Genomic DNA, 15,077 nt, shown 5'->3' on the forward strand with positions numbered 1-15,077 from the left:
TGAATGAGATGGCCTCTTCGGACGAATTCAATCATAATCTTACTTGAATTATCGAGCGGCAGAATAATAATTTTGGGCAATGGTTGACTGAAAAAGAGAGTCTAACCGAGATAGGCAACTGTCGCCGCCACTTTGGCAGACCTCTCACCGCCTAAGATTCTGCCACACCCCTCCCCACAGAAAGGCACAGGATTGCCGTTGTTCTGTTTTGGAGCTGCCTATCTAGCGCTCAGACATATTAATACCTGGCTGCAGAACTCAGAAGCGAGGAGGCTCCTTGACTGACCGACTGGCCACTACCACTTGTTCTCTCGTCGCATATATGTGCATCTGAAGTCGAATTGGGAGAAAACTGTTCTATTTGTCAATTGATCTGAAATGCGGGACTAATCTTCTAGGCGTATATTGGTTTAAGATCAACAATTGTCTCAACGTTTGGGATCCTCGACAGCTCGTCGATTGATCTTCACAAAATCACTCTTCTCCGAGACAACCCCAGAACTTCTGTATAGTTTGCGAAGATGGATACAGAAGATTTGGCCCCCGCATTCTGCGTTGGCCAACATGAAAGCAACCGTACCGTACCCATCACCACGCAGATTGTGCAGTCGGCACACGAGAGTAACGTACGTACCCATCGATCCACAAGACGCCTGAAGTGTCTGACCTGCTAATTCGTCGGTGTTAGTATGATATGCTTACGACGCCGATAACCACTCCTCACTTTCACTCTCGAGTCCTCAGTCTGCTCTCTGGTCACTTGTCTAAGTTGCAGGCAGTATCGTCTGATCCCAATGGTACTCTGGCGACGACTGCGAATACGAGACCTGTGGTCATCCCTCCGCTTGGGCCGTCAGACACTCATCTCACTCCGAACCAAACGATGAGCCAGTTGATGGGTGTCACTAGCCCTTGGATTGACCTTTGTTCCCCCGATCCATTGATTGCAGATATCTCCCGTCAAGTTCTTATGTTAGAAGTGGCATATGCAGCTTTCTGCGGCATTGGATATCTCCTGGTCCCGGGCCCGAAGCTCCATCATGGAAATATGCACTCAGAAGGCTTGATTTTCTACGCGAGGGCTGTTCAAGATGCCATTAATCTTGGTCCATACATTCAGTTTCATATTTGGCTGAGAATTGTGGACAACCCAGATTTGGAAATTGATAATATGGGTGACCTCGCTCCTCTTGCCCGTGATGAGTTCCTCGGCGGTTCCGATGATGGGCAGTCGCTCAAGGTGGACCTGTTTGGAACTTGGGATGCTTGGGACGTAATTAGAAGAACCTGTAAATATCACACGAGACTGTTTGTAGGTAAGAATTTATTTTTCGTTTCTGCAGCCCTTGATGCGTTCTTACTTCTGTGACTATTTCCAATTTGCCCTGTTGCTGAAACCTATACCGACAGCACTATCCTTACCAAAACAACTTCCTCCAATGTCCGTTCAGTCTCGCTGGCATTCTGAGCCTGTTCACCTGCTTACTATGGACGCCAATACTTTTATCAAAAACCAGAAGGGCTACCCTGTCCTGTCGAAAGCGCACCAGGGCTTGATTGCTAGATTCATGCGTCTTCGGACCCCCCCGTGGATTCTTCTCTGCGACGTTGGCCCTATTCCGGGAGTAGAGGAAAGTGAGGTGTCTGAGGCGACGCAATCGAACCTCTCCAGCTCTGAATATCCAAGTCTTTCGCAGTCCGCGGTCTCGAGTAAGAAGTTCATTGATCCGACACCTCATTTGTCATATATCAGAAATCTCCAGCAACGCCAACCGCCTCGCTCTGCGATCGAGAGATTTGGCATGGGTTATCAAGACTACCTTCAGGCGCCACTGCAGCCCTTGACGGTCAATCTGGAGAGCATCACATATGAAGTTTTTGAGAAAGATCCTATAAAGTATGAATGGTATGAGAGAGCCATTGCGAAAGCCCTCAGTGACTGGGCCGAGCAGAAGAAACCTACCTCTAACCCTGATGGTCGGGTAGTACTCGCTGTTGTGGGCGCTGGTAGAGGGCCGTTGGTGACACGGGCAATCAGAGCAAGCGCTGAAACAGGCGTCGATATCGACCTTTGGGTTGTGGAGAAGAATCCTAACGCTTTTGTTCTCCTCCAACGCCACAATGAAGAACTCTGGGGCGGCAAGGCAACCCTTGTCCAGTCGGACATGCGGAGCTGGAAAGGTCCCCAAAGGGCGAAAGATTCCGGCTTACCCCTAGCCACAGTTGGGCAGTCTCTCGGTATTGAGGATTCGCTTCTCTATAAACCTGGACCAGATCAAAAAGGCAACACGCCGGCCCCCGAGTCTGTGAAGAGCGTGGCATCGTCCGACCCATCTTCTGGTCAGATAGATATCGTGGTGTCAGAGCTCCTCGGCTCCTTCGGGGACAATGAACTGTCGCCGGAATGTCTGGACGGTATCACTCATCTACTCAATCCTGTGCACGGCATATCCATTCCAGCCTCATACACGGCCCATCTCACACCGATTTCGGCCCCTAAGCTGCATGCGGACGTTGTGAACCAGTCTATATCGAATCCAGCGGCTCCGGAGACGCCGTACGTTGTCATGCTACATGCCATCGACTTCTTGTCCACGAATCAGCCGTCTGCCGGCGCCATGTCAGGCGACAGCGGCAACAGCTATATCAGTAATACTCGATCGTCTATATCGACCCTCCCAGTGCCTGAGTCTTCGACTCCTTATGTGCAGACTGCGTGGTCGTTCTCGCATCCCAACAGAGATATTCCTCCCCAGTTGCCTTTTACATCCATCATCTCTAACTCACACAATGTTCGCCGGACGCGCCTGGCCTTCCCCACTCAGAATCGTGGCGTTTGTCACGGCCTGGCCGGTTACTTCGAGACTGTGCTCTATCGTGATGTGGAGCTATCAACAAACCCCGTCACGATGGACAGCAAGAGCGCTAACATGATCAGTTGGTTCCCCATATATTTTCCACTCAAGGTGAGAATCCATGCAGTTTTTTTTACGAGAAATACTCGCATCTAACGACGGCTTCTAGACACCTCTCAATGTACCCGACAATGGGGAGATTGTTGTCACTATGACGAGGCAGACCGATGATCGGAAAGTTTGGTACGAGTGGATGGTCGAAGTGTTCGCTCTGGAACGCATTGCAGATGCACCAGCAATTGAATTGCCCGTCATGAGCGGCGCACGGGCGGTGTCTCCAGCTCCAGACGGTGCCAGCGGCAAAGACAATGGCACCGTCAAGCCACAGAAAGCTGGAAAGCACAGCGGTTTCCGACGTGTGAGAGTTGGAATGAGTGATTTGCACTCGAGTATCAAGGAAGGGTGTCTGATGTAACAGGCATCATGTCACCTCCGATTCCCATGGCAATGTACGGTCGCTTCTGTGCCGGCAGACGTGAAGTGGCTCGGCCTGGAATAGGGGCATCCGTGAAGCAGAAAGCTAGCGGATCAAGGGGTCTAGGATATCTACAACCAGCTGGTAGTCCATCTACTGTCTAGTAGGTATCTAGAAGCGTCTACCTTAAGACTAAATTCAATAGTTCCGCGGTCCTGGCTCGAGCTAGTGAGAGACCTTGGCATTGAGTGCATTCGCTTTTGAATGAAGCTACTCCAGTCTCCAGGCTGTTGCCGGTTTGCCCTCATAGTCATAGGAGCTCGCAGCCTCGCTTAGGTTAAGCCATCTCAAAATCCTTGAATTGAAGTCAGTAGGCTATTCGCTAGTCAGATCTCTGGCCAAGCTCCTCGGAATACGACCCGTGCTAAAAGTGGAAACTCACTAAGGCACTACTGTACGGAGTCCATGGAGTTTCACTCCGGTTCATCACTCAATTATCGACTATCCTCAGGCTTGGAAGATCTTCCTGAGCAAGGAGTAGCCAAGACTTGGATGGTGTGCATAGTCACAGGCACTAGTAGTACTTGTGGGAAGAGAAAGTCTTGGAAGCATTGGACGGTGTGCATTGGGTGCATTCATTCCGAAATACGGAGTAAGAGCAATCCTGTCTCCATTTATCCAAGACGCCGAAACAAGCTATTGAACAGGGAAGGCGGACTGTTGCAGCTTGTTTGTGTACTCCGTACGAAACACGGCATGTGGAAGTGGGCTCCAGGCTCAGTGGAGGGGATCAGAGCCTATACGTAGTCACGAAAGAACTTAAGGGGCCCGCGGCCGAGAGTGGGCAACGTGGTTTCATTGGCTTCTGTGGTTGGCGCCGCTTGTTATCTCTACCTAAACTTTGAATAATCAAGATCATTGCGATTAGATGCCGATTTCAATTATCAGCACCACTTAGTCTAACCTCCCTGTACTTTTGTGGTCATGGTAATTTACATCAAGCGAGGGGTCGTCGATAACTGCCAAGTCATTGATCTTCAGAGTATTGTACAACGAGCATTGCCAATAATGAGGCTGGGCATGGTCGGTCATACTGAGATAACAATCTTGTGCCAAGCAGTACGCACTACGGAGTAGGTAGAAGGGAGATAATCATAGGATGAAGCTGATGAAGCTGATGCAGGAGGGGCGCCGACTCCGCCGAGTCGATGTATCAAGGTACGTATTATGAATTACCCTTATCCGCCACTGCCGTATGTAATGTAATTCAGTGTAAGATACCTTAACTCCACAGTCATCTTGCCCAGTTATTGCTCAATTTGGGGCTGTATTATTTACCAAACGGGAATTCATTATCCGCGGAATCATTACAGAGGTATGATCACAACGAGAAAAAAAAAGCAACTCAGCCTATGCATAACCTTCATCCAACTGCATCATTGACCTGATTGCTGTCTTTTCTTGTTCAGGGCCTGCGTGCTTACTTGGACAGCCATAGCTCCCTTTATAATCTCCATGATTGCATGTGTCCTTTGTTCTTCGACCGTCACTTCGGAGGCCGTGGGTTGAAGTACCGCCAACACACCTTGCTGCTACTCACTTTGACTTGTGCTATCATTTTGAGCTTGCTTAACTCGCTAGCTTTGTCTAAGCAAAGATAACCTTGTGTGGTTTCTGCTCTGCTGCACCTACTTACCTATCTTCACACCTCGCCTACAATTTCTTTCTCTCCGTTCGCGATCCTCCCTCGTTCTTCCTGCCCGTCCTATCAGGCCTGAAATGGTTCACTCGACAGGCGAAGAGCGCGCTGTACATCTGACACGGGAGGCTGTTGAGCTGGCAGACGCTGGCCACCGCGAGGTAAGCTTATTAATTTTTATGCCTAGCGAATTTCTGCTCTTCTGTTTTCGTTGACATCGTCGTGCTCTCTTATGGGTGCGCTGTTTTGATCTATTTCACACCTTTGTACATTTCCCAAACTCCGCTAACTTTTTTGTCCTATCTGCAGGCTGCCTCGCGAAATCTTCGAGAAGCTCTTTCCTTAGCACCAGAAAATCCAACCGTCAAGGCAGCCATTATCAAGATTCAACAGGAGGAGAATAATGGACATTACCTGCTAGACCTGTGCCGCCGATATACCACTGGAAAAGACGAGAATGCGGGAAAGGATGCATCCCTCTATCTCCGCACCGATGGTCTCAAACCTTCAGAGGAGGTGGCTTTGGAATGCGTCAAACTCATACTAGCGCGGGAACCTTCTAGCCTATCTGCGCTGCAAGATGATATTATCTCAGGATTGGTACGCCAGAACGCCAGCGTGCGGCAATACTTTTCGGACCGGCTTCAGGTATCTGTCACGACTTTTTTTGATGAGATCTATGACCGGGGCGATGGGGCGGCAGTTTGTCTGGATACCGTGGTCTTGGATCATGCCGTGTGGCCATCAGAGGCTACGCGCCTGCACTGTGAAAGCGAACTCTTCCAGCTCTTCATCGCTAAGCTCATGGAATCAGGACATGACTTGGATGGTCGGTCCTTGAAAGGTATTGCGCGCCTACTCGCGGTGGATGCGGTCAAACTGCAGCATCTGGTTGATGACGAAGGACTGGACGTGATCCTTTCCTCCTTGGACATCCGACTTCCTCTCGAGGTGAGGAGCCAAGCAACTCTCGCGACAGTCAAGTACCTCGAAACTTCGAAGGAAACAGGGCAGGACCGTTTCTCGCGACTTCTTTCCATGAAAGTGAAGAATGCACGCAATGACGATCACATAGTTGCGTTTTCCGCCCTCGCTGCCGTTTTCCCCGTTGTGCCAGATATTGCTGCTTCCCTGTTCCTGTCGGATAGTTTCATTAGCTCTCTCACGCCATTTACCTCGAGGAATATGAAGAGCCGGAACGTGGAAACGGCCATTCTGGAGCTGCTAAACGCAGCCTGCATAAATCAGGCCTGTCGGGATGCTGTTTCGAAGCACCTGTCCGATTGGCTCTCTCACCTTTTGACGAATGGGAACGATCAGAGCTCAGAATTGGCAGCGGTGATATTGGCGAAGGTTCGGGCTTCTGAGAAAGAAAATCCCACCACGCCCAACGGTAAATATCACGAGGAGGACGGCCAGACAGTGGAGCTTGTCAGCCGCTTCAAGGAACAGATCTCGAAGCATAAGGACGAGAGCGTTTCGAACGCAATCGAAGGTTTGGCCTATTCTTCAATCAAGCCAGCCGTAAAGGAGCAGCTTGCGAAGGATTCCGCTTTCTTGAAAGACTTGATCAAGGTGCTGAAGGGCAGTATCGCCGATGCATCGGTGCTGTATGGTGGCCTGATGATCATTCTAAATCTCACCCAGTTTCTACCCTCGATGAGCGAAGAACAGAAGAAAATGTCCCAACTGAAAGCGTACGCAGACGCTTCGGGCACGACAGCACGAGCTGGGCCGCATCCGCTCGACGACGACGAGCACGTCATCGCTCGTTGCAACGCGGTAGTTCAGGCCGGAGTCATGCCTCTTTTCATAGAATGCAGCAAGAGTAGTCTGCTTTCTGCCCAGGGGCTCGTGAGCAAAATTCTGCTCTCTTTGTCCCGAGACCGCAAATCCAGAGGAACTCTTGCGCAACAAGGCGCTGTTAAGCTACTTCTCAGCCTGGGGTCTACTAGACAAGGCACGTCGGGCTCGATTTCTGACGAGGCGATGCAGAGCGCCTCACACGCACTCGCCCGTATACTTATCTCTGTCAACCCGTCCCTCGTTTTCCCATCCTCCGGAATCCCTCAGATCACCTCAGCCGTTCGACCTCTGACCAGTCTGTTGACGACGCCTGAAGTAGGCACCTTGACTGCGGAACAGCCGCGCGATTTGCTACCTGTTTTTGAGGGCCTGCTCGCTCTAACGAATCTTGCATCCTACCCTGATCCGTCCGCAGCGGAGGCCATCGTGCGCCATGCATGGACAGTTGTGGAAGACCTCCTGCTCTCCAGCAGCCCTATGATTCAACGAGCATCATGTGAACTAGTTTGCAATTTGATGACGTGCGACTCTGGCGTAGCGAAATTTGCCGATGGTTCCAAGAGGGCTGCTCAGCGGCTCCACATTCTTCTGGCGCTCACTGACACCGATGACATAGAGACACGCAGAGCTGCCGGTGGTGCACTAGCTATGCTTACCGAGCTTGATGCTGCTATTGCGGGCATCCTCGAACGGCCGCGTGGCGTGGAGCTGCTTCTGAATCTTTGTAAAGAAGACGACGAAGGGCTTGTGCATCGGGGCGTTGCGTGTATTCGAAATCTGACCTGCGTGGCAACTGGCGAGATCTCTAAGCGCGCCAAAGAAATGGTGGAGAAGTGCGGAGGGGTCGATATCTTGACCAGTGTGCTGAAGAAGGCGTCGAACCCGGCGGTACTCCAGACTGGAGTAGAAGCTTTGAAACCTCTAGTCAAGAGCAAATAGGCCTCGTCATAATCTTTTTACTGAAACGAATGGTTTTTTTCTCGGCAACATGTTGAAGTCAATGGAGTTACTGGGATATAAGGAGGGGCCATTTGTATGGCGAGGTCTCAATTGTTGTGTCTGCCGAGGCTTGCTTCCGGCATTTTCTGAGCCACTCGTGTGATTCCCTACCTCGTTTTCTTCTCTTTCTGCTGAGCTGTTTGTGCTCCTGTTCTTCACTAACGACTACTTCCGATCTTCTTTTATCTTTTAGCAGAGGATGTTATTGTTGTTTAGCGTTAGGGAGGGTTCGGCGTTTTACTTTAGGGGCTACTTTTTCTCTCCATAGGTTGTCTCGCGGAATCTCCATAGACACAATTTGCAATGCGAATTCACACTTTAGCTGCACGGCTTGAACTTCCTTTGGCCGAGATTTGATTCTTTTTCAAATGGAACAGAGCACTGACCTTGGGAATGGTCACGAGATTCGTCATGTGCCCAGTCAACTCGAGCCATCCCTATCCATACTTGCCCCTTTATTCTGAAGGTAAAGGTCCGGGTCTCATAGTCCTAGCTTGAGCAGTTATCCCACAAAGTTACCATCTGTATGCAGAAAAAGCAAAAACAACACCTTTTGGTAAACTTCGAATAGACGCGCGGATCCGGTGAAGAATGGCATCCGGAAGGGTCAAGTTCAACGGGGATGCAGTAGTCTATTGTAGAGTCATCTGACCCTTGCCACACTCTCGCATATACTCTCCGAAAAGTTGATTTGGCTGATCGATTATGTGCAATCGCATGAACTGTATATGGTCTAGATAGTAGAGGAATGGTTGCAAATAGTCGGTGGAACTGAAAGAATAGCCTTCTGAGATGGAAGAGGCTCGTGATGCCCTACATGGTATGGCATGGTTTCTGTGTTGCTCTTTTCGGGAAGAGCTCTTTTCTTTTTCATTCTGTATTTTATAAATAGTAAGGAGTATTCAGTAGATCTGTAGATATCGAGAGGACTGTCTACTAGCAAACCCTCTATCACACTACAAGGCTTGGAGTATAATCAGAAGACCAGAAGATATCTAATTTGCCATTCAGTGATTCGAGTCCACTGGTAGTGAACTCGACAAATTTTTTTGATCACTCGGGGGGCACGGCAGGGGGTTGTGGTGTTGTCTGACGGAAGATTAGAGGGCGAAAAGGAATGATGGCTGAGATGCAAGCGAAAGAAAAGGGTTATACTATAGGCAGGGTTGGAGATTGGATAGGACGATGAAGCGAAGGATAGAGAACAGGCACTCTAAAATGTACGGGAAGGAATGGGATATGATTGATATTATTGGTGCATTGTGTGACTTGGAAATATATATCGCGATTGATAAGGATTCCATCGTAGGGTTTCAAGTGGGAAACTGTACCTACAGACCGCGACATCTCCACGCCAACTAACAGGGAGAGAGGCTGGAGAGCAAAATGATCAATCAGCTCACAGAACCTAGACTATCTCTGGGGCTCACCGACAATACTCATCAGCGAATACAAGTACGAGAGTATAACATACAGACAGACGGATGCCAATCCTACAGGGGCATGCAGGAGCTTTGATAGCTGCAGGAGAGAACATGTCCACCCCGCTGCAGGAATAGAACATGTGTGGACAAGCCACATGCAATCGGTTGACAGTCATAGCAAGGGATGATCGTCTCCCGTCTTTGAGGGGGGAGCAATGAGCATACATACCTGCTCCATACTTCTCTTTTGATTCGTTGTTCGCTTTTGAAAAATGGGGACTGATTCTCTGTCTTGTATCTCCCATTGGCGACGAGGAGCTGATGAGCGTAAATCTTCCCCACGTCTCTTGTTGGATGCTGGACAGTCGAGTGGGACTGGCCGCAACATACGGAGGAGATACATCATTAGGGAATCATCCTCGAGCTTCCGACGAGCGTGTCTGCTAGGTTATATATAGTCGGTCTTGATCCGTATTGCAAAGCAAGCTCCAATTCTCTTCTTTCATTACTAGAGGTGTACAAGTATAGTTCATACAGATGTTGCTGGTGGTGTAGTATATTCGAGTTACTCCTGACCTATCGTTCTACTGGCCACCACTGCTGCAGCTTCAGGGTATGTGTCGTCTCCAGAATACTGTAGAATCCCCCTCGAAGATGATGGCAACAACAACAATAACTGGAGTGCTAATCACGGCTCAATGCAGACAGAGGCTCCGAGTGTCCGACATCTCGCCCTTGGAACCAACAAGGTGTGGCGGACAAATCACAGTCTCTTTGATACCCACGCCGCTGAGGATCAGTCAAAGAATCGCCGTCACTCCCTGAAGGTGTGCTGCCTCTGTCATTTCTCACTCGTTGATCGCCTTTCTCTACCCACCAGGTTCCTTCATTCTTTTTATTGCTATCATCATCGAGACATCTTTATTATTCCCGAACGTTTTATGCATTATCGTTTACCGGTCTCCCGGTTGACCCACATTGCAGATTTCTCATCATTAGCGTTGCCCTCGATTGTTTGAATTTTGATCACTCGCAGTTGTTTTAATGGTCTAGTTCCACTATCGTCTAAAAAGGTACAGTCTGCTCACTAGCAGTGCCTCTGAAGGTCTTTCTTGCACTCACTCGCCTGCACTCGGCTTTATTCACCGCATCTTTCTGGTCGGTTTTACCACGTGCTAACTCGGAACCCTCGAGGTTATAGCTCGCCAAAGTCAATTACTTTTCGAACATCGCAAGCTACCCGTTCGCATTCACTACCTATAAGTCCTTGACGGACTGGAGTGAGCGAGTATTCCGTCTTGAACTTCTTCGAGACAACGTCCATACATAACCCACAGTTCTCCACACAGACTGACAGATGGAGCTATTGTCGAGACCTTCCATTACCCTTTTCCTTGCTTGTCTTTGCTCGTTTATTTGAAGTTTCCAGTTGTTCGCTATCCTTCCTAACACTCCTTATTCTTTATCCCTATCCTCCTGATTTCATAAATACGCTCCTGCGGGTTGCCGAGAGACCTCAATTTCTCCGAGCAGACGAAGCAAGCTTTTGGCTCTACTTAGCGGCTACGAGTGCAGCCTTTCATCATGAAGTTTGGGCGCAACTTGCCTCGAAATGTCGTTCCCGAATGGAGCACTGCGTACATCAGGTACAAGGCCTTGAAGAAACTGATCAAATCCGCGGCAGAGGAGGTGAAAGCTGGCCATGAAGCGGATCTTGCAGGTGGGTTTCTGTCTCCGCGCCATGCGCCATAAGGCGAAGCGGCCTACTAACATGAAGATATCATGCAGCATTCTTCTACTCTCTCGATCGAAATCTCGAGGATGTCGATTACTTCTACAACAAAAAATTTGCGGACTTTTCCCGTCGGTTGAAGTTGCTGGAAGAGCGATACGGCCATTCCCTGCATAAAGGGCATGAGCTCGATTCGGAGGATGTGGAGGATCTCCTAGCGGCGTTGCTCGAACTACGTGGTCAATTACGCAAGCTGCAGTGGTATGGCGAAGTCAACCGTCGTGGATTTGTCAAAATTACCAAGAAGCTTGATAAGAAGGTCGGCGTCAAGGCACAACAGACATACCTGGAGACTAAAGTGGATCCGTCGCCTTTCGCCTCGAACGCCCGAGTCACCGAGTCTCTCAAGAAAATCAACGATTGGCTTTCTGTGCTTGGAGACCAGAAGGTCTTCGACGATGCAAGCTCCACGCGATCCTCGCTTTCCTTGAAGAAAGGGCCTTCGCGCCCCAATCTCAATCTGCCCCCGAGCATGCTTGGTGAAGTTGATGAGGCTTTGCGCAAGGATGACACACATGTCCTCCTGGAACTAATGGAGACGCTGAAGGCCGCTGCGGATGATATCGGAGAAACGGTCTATCCTAAGGTTTTGAAAAGCCTTCTTCAGCGGTCCATTAACTATCGTTCCAAAGCGTGCATTTCAGTCCTCCTTGGTCGAATCGACTCGCTCGACGAGGAAGACGACATCAATAAGCGCAACTGTATCCATCGTTTGGTTATTTCTATCGGACGAGCGCAGTCGTCCACTGACTCAGAGTCTTCCGCCTCGATGGTGCTTGATTTTTCGCTAGAGACTTCTCATTACATCACCCCCGCTGCTCCTCCGACCATGCAACCACCTCGGCCAGTCGTAAAAGAGACGAATCAGCCCCAGCTTCTGGACAGAGACGACCCTTCGGTTTCACTTTTGCAGTTTATTCTGGACGAACTCCAGCCCCATCAGCGCGGCGCATTGCTAGCCAAAGACCTTTCTGGACGCACCCCTCTGCATTATGGTGCACAGTATGGGTTCAAAGTGGTATGCGAGGTCATCATTGAACACCTGCAAGCTTGGGATATGTTTGATGTTCGTGAAGGCATCGATGCACCGCAGTGGCAGGATAACGATGGCTGGGCTCCCTTGCACTTGAGTGTTGTTGGTGGTCACCCGCTGACGACACGGGCACTATTGGAGGCGGAGAACTGGCAAGGTGCCTCTGAGAAAAAAGCTGCCATACGGAAGCACGTGTCGAAATCCAGTGCGGTCTTGGCATTAGCCACCAAGGCAAATTTCGTCGATATAGTGCAACTCCTTGTGGATGCTGGAGTCGACATCAACTACCAGGATGACCAGGGCGAAACCGCGCTGCATGTGGCCGCTCGTTTTGGTCACGATGCGTGCGCAAAGATTCTGCTTGAGGGCACTGACGATCAGAAGGCGGACACTGAGCTTACCGAAAATACTTATTCTTGGACGCCGCTTTTCGTTGCCTGTGTCGATGGGTCTTTGGGCGTGGTAGAGTTGCTCATTGAAGCTGGCGCCGATCTCGAGAGACTCGACTCTTCAGGGTGGAGTGCCAAGGAACATGCCTCTTTGAGAGGTCATCTTGATATTGCGAGGCGTCTGGCACAAGTGACGCCCGAACCTGAAGTAACGGAAGCCGAGCCTGCGATACCCGTTCCTTCGGTGTCTTCTATCCAATCCTCCCCACCTCCACAATCTTCCCTTACCGAGAGACGATCTAATGTTAGCCCACGCGGGAGTCCTGCGCCGCGGAGCACTGAGCCTATTAAAACTTTTGGACATCGGTATCTCACCGACAAGGCCATGATTCTGGTCAGCCTGGGCACCATGGACATGCGAAAGCACATGGAAGCAGTGAATCTTGACCGTATTCCTATGGTCAACGCCCATTCTACTCAATTGGATACCGCGCTGTCCATCGTCGTATCGGCCAATGGAGCTGAAGGAGAGCCCGAGATCATTGATCTTCCGGTTCAAGATAACATCTCTACCGAACCGATCGTCTTCCATGCCGCAGACCCAAGCAAGGTCAGGCTGCTGTTTGATCTTATTCCCACATATGCTGGCTCAAAGGATCAGATTGTAGGACGCGGTGTTGCTCTGCTTTCGAGCGTCAAGCCGACGATCGGATCTCACCGTATCAATCTCAAAGGTGACTCCACGGTTCCCATCATGGCTGCCAACACTTTGGAAGTCATTGGCTCCGTGACATTCAATTTCCTTATCATTACGCCTTTCAAGCATCCGAATATGTCGATTACTGGCAACAGGACATACTACAAGAGCATGAGCTCGACCATGGTCATCGGACATCGCGGTTTAGGGAAGAATTTGGCCAGTCGCAGATCCTTACAGTTAGGAGAAAATACTCTGCCGTCGTTTATTGCGGCTGCCAATTTGGGAGCATCCTACGTCGAGTTCGATGTCCAGCTCACGAAAGACCATGTTCCTGTCATCTATCATGACTTCCTAGTTAGCGAAACGGGGATCGATGCCCCCGTTCATACTCTGACACTTGAGCAATTCCTTCAGCTTGGGGAGAGCGGCGTGTCCCGCCGGTCCACCTCTCCGTATCAGTCGCCTGACGCTACCGGAAAGAAGACGGGCAGTCCCAACTTCCGTCCGCGATCAATGTCCGTTGGCGGCTTCGAATTTGACACTACAGAGCTGAACGAGCGAATCAAACACACGCGGGATTTCAAGAAGAAAGGGTTTAAAGGCAACACCCGTGGCAATCACATCCAAGCTCCCTTTGCAACGTTGGAGGAGCTGTTCAGAAAGCTGCCGAAGTCCGTTGGATTCAATATTGAACTCAGTGAGTTTTAGCAACCCCCTGAAGAACAGTTACGAGACGATCTGACCAAGATCGCTAGAATACCCCATGCTCTTTGAGAGCGAGGAGGAGGAGATGGATACTTACGCCGTCGAGCTGAATTCCTTCGTGGATACGGTTCTCAAAATGGCCTATGATCACGGCGAGGGGCGCAACATGATCTTTTCTAGCTTCAACCCCGATATTTGTCTTTTGATCGCTTTCAAGCAGCCTTCCATCCCTGTGCTCTTCCTGACCGACTCTGGCGCGTCTCCGGTAAGCGACATCCGAGCCAGCAGTCTGCAGGAAGCTATTCGGTTTGCTTCTCGCTGGAGCTTGCTGGGCGTCGTCTCCCAGGCTGAGCCACTGGTTCTGTGTCCGCGTCTGGTCCGCGTTGTGAAGGAGTCTGGTCTTGTCTGCGTATCTTATGGAACGCTGAACAATGAGCCAGCAAACGTCAAGGTAAGGCCTCAATGCTATCCACTCGTGGCTTCTCGATCTGTACTAAACTCCGCATAGCTCCAAGTCGCCGAGGGAATTGATGCAGTGATCGTCGACTCCGTTCTCGCCATCCGTAAAGGTCTCACGGAGCATCAAGCTAAAGGCGAGACTCCGGCTCCGTCTGCGCAGCCAAGCCCGCTGGCTGAACCCAATCGCGAGGCACTGAAGGAGTCTATCCAGATACCTGTCCTTGAACAGACCGAAAAGCAGGATAACCACCTCCATGTGAAACCGCAGGCTGTACTCAATCCCCAGTGAAAACTCTTTGTTTATTCAAACATTGCATCAGCCGTACAGCTTTTGCCTCAGCGTCAGGTCAAAATACTTTAGGCTACACATTACTTTCATCATTTGCGATTATCTTGTCTGCATCTATACATGTTTGAGTGGTCGATTTCGCGTTTCCATGTCTGCTTCTACAAAGCGTTATCCACCTCCTGTCACTTGACGAGATGCTAGGTGATGGAAAGTATCTTGCATTCTCGTGATTCTTGATATCAATCTCTAGATCATGTGTTAGAGCCTGTTGCAAAATGGGGGTATGAGCAAAGAACTCAATTAATAGTAATAATAGTAGAATCCTGACACCCTCCAGAAAAGTAGAGATAAACCACAAATTTTCACTTTATAATGAAAAACCCCTTGTCCTGGTGCAAAAAATAATCTAAACCATCCTGTGACAGCAAGAGGGCGGTGGAGTGCCATTGAAC

General features: G+C 49.9%; 3 protein-coding genes across 3 annotated transcripts; all 3 read left to right on the top strand.

Moving 5' to 3' along the window:
• Nucleotides 1-521: 521 nt before the first annotated feature.
• On the top strand, nucleotides 522-3,330 carry Aud_005727 (protein arginine N-methyltransferase; the record flags this gene model as incomplete). The annotated part of the gene is made up of 4 exons (XM_043290645.1): nucleotides 522-626; nucleotides 689-1,316; nucleotides 1,411-2,966; nucleotides 3,025-3,330. The coding sequence occupies 4 exons, from the start codon at nucleotides 522-524 to the stop codon at nucleotides 3,328-3,330; spliced, it is 2,595 nt and encodes an 864-aa protein (XP_043146580.1).
• A 1,779-nt stretch (nucleotides 3,331-5,109) lies between these two features.
• Nucleotides 5,110-7,774, top strand: Aud_005728 (uncharacterized protein; the record flags this gene model as incomplete). The annotated part of the gene is made up of 2 exons (XM_043290646.1): nucleotides 5,110-5,190; nucleotides 5,339-7,774. The coding sequence occupies 2 exons, from the start codon at nucleotides 5,110-5,112 to the stop codon at nucleotides 7,772-7,774; spliced, it is 2,517 nt and encodes an 838-aa protein (XP_043146581.1).
• Nucleotides 7,775-10,842: 3,068 nt separating this feature from the next.
• Nucleotides 10,843-14,625, top strand: Aud_005729 (glycerophosphocholine phosphodiesterase; the record flags this gene model as incomplete). The annotated part of the gene is made up of 4 exons (XM_043290647.1): nucleotides 10,843-10,978; nucleotides 11,047-13,869; nucleotides 13,928-14,328; nucleotides 14,386-14,625. 4 exons carry the CDS (start codon nucleotides 10,843-10,845, stop codon nucleotides 14,623-14,625), a joined length of 3,600 nt encoding a protein of 1,199 aa, XP_043146582.1.
• Nucleotides 14,626-15,077: the final 452 nt, after the last annotated feature.

The sequence above is a fragment of the Aspergillus udagawae genome, assembly GCF_001078395.1.
Source record: "Aspergillus udagawae IFM 46973 DNA, scaffold_4, whole genome shotgun sequence".
NCBI classification, from domain to species: Eukaryota; Fungi; Ascomycota; class Eurotiomycetes; order Eurotiales; family Aspergillaceae; genus Aspergillus; species Aspergillus udagawae.